The following is a 5,588-nucleotide window of genomic DNA, read 5'->3' as shown; positions in this document are numbered from 1 at the left end:
TGTGGGACTCTTACTTCTTTATGAACGACACAACACACTCAGATAGGAGATGCTTCTTATTCCGACTGCCACTACATTCACCTCCAGACCAAAACTCCAGTCACACCATACATGTTTTTCGACTCCAGTCGCATTGTGCAGATATAGAGCCCATCTTCAATACATGTTATAGGATTTCATAGACATATTAGTACCATTGGGAATGACACAGAAACATTTAGTTGGGTTATAAAAGAAAAGCATAGTATACAAACTATACTTCCTATTTAATGGAAAGAGACTGCATCTGGGTTAATGCAGATATTGTAAGTAGTTTTTTAGAAACAGGCATATACTGTGTGTAGTATGTAAGTAGTGCCATCATACAAGAAGCTGTTATGTTGATGCTTCTTCTCTCTGGCAGCTATAGGACATGTTTGAGAGATGAAGCAGGACTGGGCAATGAAAACACAGACAAACTTTAGAGGTGGTGGCAAGTTTGAGTGATGTAATGCTTTTCTCTGTGCGCATTAGTTTAACATACAGTTATGAGATGCTGAAGCTTCAACCTAAATGTTTTCCTCGCTGTGTGTGTGAATGGGACTTGAAGCTACTGTAACTGAGAGATGTTAGGGTCACTGCAAGCTACAGAGCGGGGGCAATAACAGGAGACACAGCTCTCTAATCGCCGCCACGTGTGGCACATTTCAAAACGACACAAAAAAAAGGTAACAAAAACGTAACTTAGATCTTTTTCCTACAGTTTAAAATATAAAATTCAAGTGCAATTAAAGTTCCAAATATTAGTTACATCACATACAGTTCTCTCTAAAGTAACAATCTGTTACTTGCAGGTAGTTTATCTCATCTTGTTATATATCTTTTTTATTTTATTTTTAGAAAATTACAATATAGACTTTCTGATTCACCCCATTTAATCTTTCCCCGTGCTCAAATGGATAAAGCACCCACTAAAGGTGGAACGGTTTAGATTTCCCCACGTTAACATTTCTGTGTTAAAATATGTTTAAAGCGCACCATTTGTTTTCTCGTCTCTGTCTCGTGCACATTGGGGCCAATAAAGAAATCCAATTCAGATTACATCCATGTACACTGTGTGGGCCAATACATCTCAACACATCATGCATGTACACCTGTGTATGTCCACACACACATACACATCTTACACATTTGTATGTGCGTTGTACATCTGTGATGTGGGCTTCTGCAAGTTCTGACATGTTCAGTATAAATATTACAAAAACAAAACAACAACACAGAAAACAAAGCAGAGTCAAATAAAACGAGAGAGGTGAAAGGAAGATTGCAGGAAAACGTTGTTAATGAAGGTGCAGAAATCTGGGGATGGTTGGGAGAGAGAAAGAAACAGTATATGGTGTGCAGAAATAGGGTTTGACCGATACATTGGTTTACTGATACTTGGCATTTACTAAATACTGGGAGTACCACTTTACGATAATATGCACTTAAATCACTTTAATAATAATGAATCACTCTTTCGTATTTTAGAGATGATTAACCTTTTGTTTTTGTTTTAAAGGAATAGTCCAACATTTTGGGAAATTTGCTTTCTTGCCGAGCAGCCAGTTAGCTTAGCTTAGCATAAAGACTGGAAACAGGGGGAAACAGCTAGCCTGGCTTTGTCAGAAGGTGCACAAAACAACAGCTTTTACAAGGACCAAGAAGTCTTTAGCTTTAGCTGGTAAGCAGATTTTATTACCTTTATTTATTACCTGGGGCAGAGGCACGCTAGCTATTTCCCCATGTCCAGTCCTTATGCTAAGCTAAGATGGCTGTTGCCTTTATATTTACCATACAGACATGTATCAATCTCCCAGCAGTTTAATTTGCCTTTTTGGCTTTTAACTGGTCACCTGTATATTCATGTTGTTCTCTTCAGTGACTACACTTAATACCATGTAGTGTGACAATGATATGCCTGTTACTGAAAGTGACCTGAGACAACGTCTTTAAAGTCCTTTGAATATATTCTTTTGATTTTGTTGAAACTCAATTCGGTATTCGGTACTAAATTAGAACACGCACCACCAACATTGCAGATATTGCACCTTCACTGACATAGCATACAGGGCCACCCTGCCTTAAGGAGCTTCTAAATGTCACCATACCAAACTGAGAAAAAAAAAACAGTCAATACTTGTACGAGTTTGGTATAAAATGGTCAAATTTAAAGAAACAATATATACACACAATATATATCAGGCAGCTTCTGCTACGTTATAAAAATATTAATACTGGCCTGCAGAACCATATCGATCAAACCTTATACAAAAAGCTGCACGTACTGGAGGGAAGGGTGTCAGTCAACAATGTGTTACTAATTAAAGGAGTCAAAGATGAGGAAAGGCATCATGTGACAAACAAGATTGAGAGCAAAAGGAAGATGTTTAGTCATAGGATGGGTACATCAATCTTTTGACCAAGGCAGGAGAGAAGCAGACTGGGGGGGGTCATTTAGGTTGCTGGATTTGGAATGACGCAGGATGACGGGGTCTTTAACAGGACATTGGAGAGGCCCTGTCTATTTGTACGGCCTTAGGAACCTGGTGACTTTGGAGCGCAGCAGCTTGATGAAGGAGCGAGGGAACATCTCTTTGGACTCCTGCGCCGTGTACCTGAAGTAGTTCTGAGGATGAGCCAGCACGTCAAACAGGGCCTTTATCAGCTTCTTGTCCTGTAGGGAAGACACACAGGCCAAGAGTGTCATCCCACTGGACCAATGATTTGAGGTGATGATTTTTTCAACAGTAAATTTCAATCCCTGAGAATCAAAGACTGGTAATGTACTGTGCCCGTCAATACCTTCAGTATCTCCTGGTGGTTCTCAGAGGCGTAGAGCCTGCCATCTCGCACAATGTCCTCGATCAGCTGCTGGTAGTCCTCTGGAACACAACAGGGTTTAATGATCGGGCCACAATACATGATATAGTATATACTATATATATATATATACTATATAGAGTGACAGTAACAGATTTTCAGATGATCAGGAACTCACTCATGGCAGACTGTGAGTGAGATTAGCTCTAACTCAGCTGTCTGAACCGTGTTGAAGGTGACTCACCATCGTAGGTGACATATGGAACTTGGAAGCCTTTGCCACTGTTGCCCTCGTTGGACTTGAACTGAATCCAGAGCTTGCGAGAGCGAGAGGTGAAGGCGATTGGCCGCTCATAGGTCTGACACGTCTCATAGGTGGTGATGGAGGTGGGAAGGGCTGGAGGAAGGGTACAGCCATGTTAGAATAGTACTCTTCCACATGGGAATGCGAGGATATTCACCCCCCCATAATGGCTAGATGTGTAAGGGAATAAGATTTAATCAAAAGAATTACCGCTCTTTCTCATGACTAGCACGTCTCCACACTCATCCTCCATGGGGAGGAAGATCTCTGGTACCACGATGAGAATCCGCCTCTTGTGTGGTGGGTTGATGGTCCACACACAGTCCACGTTGGATGGGTAATCTCCAGGGTAGTTAGGAGACTCAATGAAGCCTGTGTATTCTCCCAGCTCACCTCCACACAGCTGGTCTGAGGGCAGAATAATAGAAACACTTAATACGACAGAACTAATGTCGGAAATGACGGCAGACCTACGTGTATATGATTGAGCAGCGTTACTTTTGCAGTGGGAGACGTTGGTGGCGCCGTCAAAGTCAGTGGTGGTGTTCCCTGGGCAGGTGATGCAGTAGTTCTGCCCAAACTCAGACTGGTAGGTTCCTACTGGGCAGCGGATACAGCGGTGTGTACTGGAGTTGTAGTAATGTCCTGGAGCACAATGCACTGAGGAGGAACAGCAGGCAGTCAGTGTACACACAGTGTATAATGAATGAGAATAGCCAGCAGGCCATCTACAAGATACTATTTATGCCTAGATGACAAAACAGGCCTATAAACAAAACACTAAACCCTGTATAGATGACTTTATCATCTACATCAGCAAATTGCCATCTCATGCACATCTGAACGCTGCTTTATGACAGCATTAAAGATGGAACTGCTGACAAATGGCTTGTGCCATTGCAAATGTCAGTATTCACATACAGTTTTAAATTGGCAGATAAAAAGCTCCAATTACACGGGAGAAAGTCAAGCAATCTATAGACTATTAAACAAGCCGTATATTCTCCAGTCATGCTCTGTGAGTCTTTACTTGAGTGTAATGCTAACATGCTCACAAGGACAATGTACTTACATGCTGGTGCTTAGAAAGTATCACGTCTTAGTTCTTAGTTCAGCGTCTTAGCATGCTAACATAAGCTAATTAGCACTAAACACAATATACTGGGAACATCAATGTGTGTACCAAATGTCATGGTAATCCAATGTATATTTCAGAATGGTGCTCGAGAAAAAGTCAGAGGATCATCAAAGACATTAGGATTCATCTTCTGGATGCCAAGAATGTCCAAATGTCATCTATTTTACATTGTTGAGATATTTCAGTCTAAACCAACCGACAGAGCGACGGACAGAATTATATTGCCATCCCTAGAGCTGCTAGCGAGGCTTTCAGAATGGATTATAATGTGCTTTCACACCATCATGCAGATAAACACTTAAGCAAATTGGCATCTAATTGAAGATACAAAATAAAAGCATGTATCTGATAATACTCCCCCTCAAATAAATGTAAATACATTTTGGCTGTAAATGCCACAGTGCTGATTAGATGATGTTATAGGGAAATACATACAGTAGACATATAGACTATCTGACTCACCTTTGGCCTCACAGTCCCTGAAGGCCATTGATGCTTCATACTTGGTCATGAGACCTCCTCCACAGAGGAAGCAGAGGACACGGCCCGGTTCTGGCTGGTAGGAGCCCAGCGGACAGGCCTGGCATGGACGGAAGCCGTCAGCGGAGAAGTGACCTGCTTGACACTGACCTAAGGGAAGGATACAAGAAAACCACCTGTCTTTATGTTCTCCATTATTCTCTTAACGTATCTGTCTCTTTTGTCTCACTGAGACGCTGTTTGAAGTTCTATACAATGACACAGTGTAACTGTTTCTCCGTGTTGGATCAGTTGGTAAATATATTTCTAACCTTAGCTTTCCAATAAAGAGCGCAGTAACTGAATACACCAACACTGTGTCACTTGTGGCTGAAGCTTTGATTCACTCCTCATGAATGACCACTAGGTGGTGCCAACCCAACAGTATTTACATGTGCATCTTGTATGTATATGTCGCCAATAGATCTGAGGCTTTTGGTGTGACTGTAATGATGGGATGGTGAGTTACCTCCACATTGAGACACGTTCTTGGCCCCAGCGATGCCCTGTCCTTCAGTGCCGGGACACGGCTCACAGGACAGCTGACCCAACGTGTCCTGGTACGTCCCGGGAAGACACTGGACACACTGCTCCTGCTCCCCGCTGTAGAACGTCCCCACACTACAGCTCACTGAGAAGGAAGACATAGGTGAGTACTTCGAATGCAATACTTTCTGCGGCTGCTATTGATCTTCGTCTTTACAACGGGGCAGCAACATAATGACACCGATGAACAACTAGTCAAACTCCAAACTCACCACACTTTCCGTCTCGGAGGACTTGTCC

The 5,588-nt window shown here is 42.3% G+C and overlaps 1 protein-coding gene across 1 annotated transcript in view; it reads right to left on the bottom strand.

Moving 5' to 3' along the window:
- Positions 1 to 221: 221 nt before the first annotated feature.
- scube1 (signal peptide, CUB domain, EGF-like 1) overlaps positions 222 to 5,588 on the bottom strand; it is an 84,446-nt gene continuing 79,079 nt past the window's right edge. The window contains 8 exon segments of the mRNA XM_029462164.1: positions 222 to 2,695; positions 2,824 to 2,903; positions 3,086 to 3,238; positions 3,356 to 3,553; positions 3,644 to 3,805; positions 4,746 to 4,913; positions 5,272 to 5,433; positions 5,561 to 5,588. The exon segment at positions 5,561 to 5,588 is cut by the window's right edge and continues 176 nt beyond it. Of these exon segments, the coding sequence (XP_029318024.1) occupies positions 2,543 to 2,695; positions 2,824 to 2,903; positions 3,086 to 3,238; positions 3,356 to 3,553; positions 3,644 to 3,805; positions 4,746 to 4,913; positions 5,272 to 5,433; positions 5,561 to 5,588 (1,104 nt within the window). The 3' untranslated portion in view covers positions 222 to 2,542.

This window comes from Cottoperca gobio, chromosome 23 (assembly GCF_900634415.1).
Source record: "Cottoperca gobio chromosome 23, fCotGob3.1, whole genome shotgun sequence".
Classification (NCBI taxonomy): Eukaryota; Metazoa; Chordata; class Actinopteri; order Perciformes; family Bovichtidae; genus Cottoperca; species Cottoperca gobio.
This window is presented reverse-complemented; position numbering and strand designations above follow the sequence as displayed.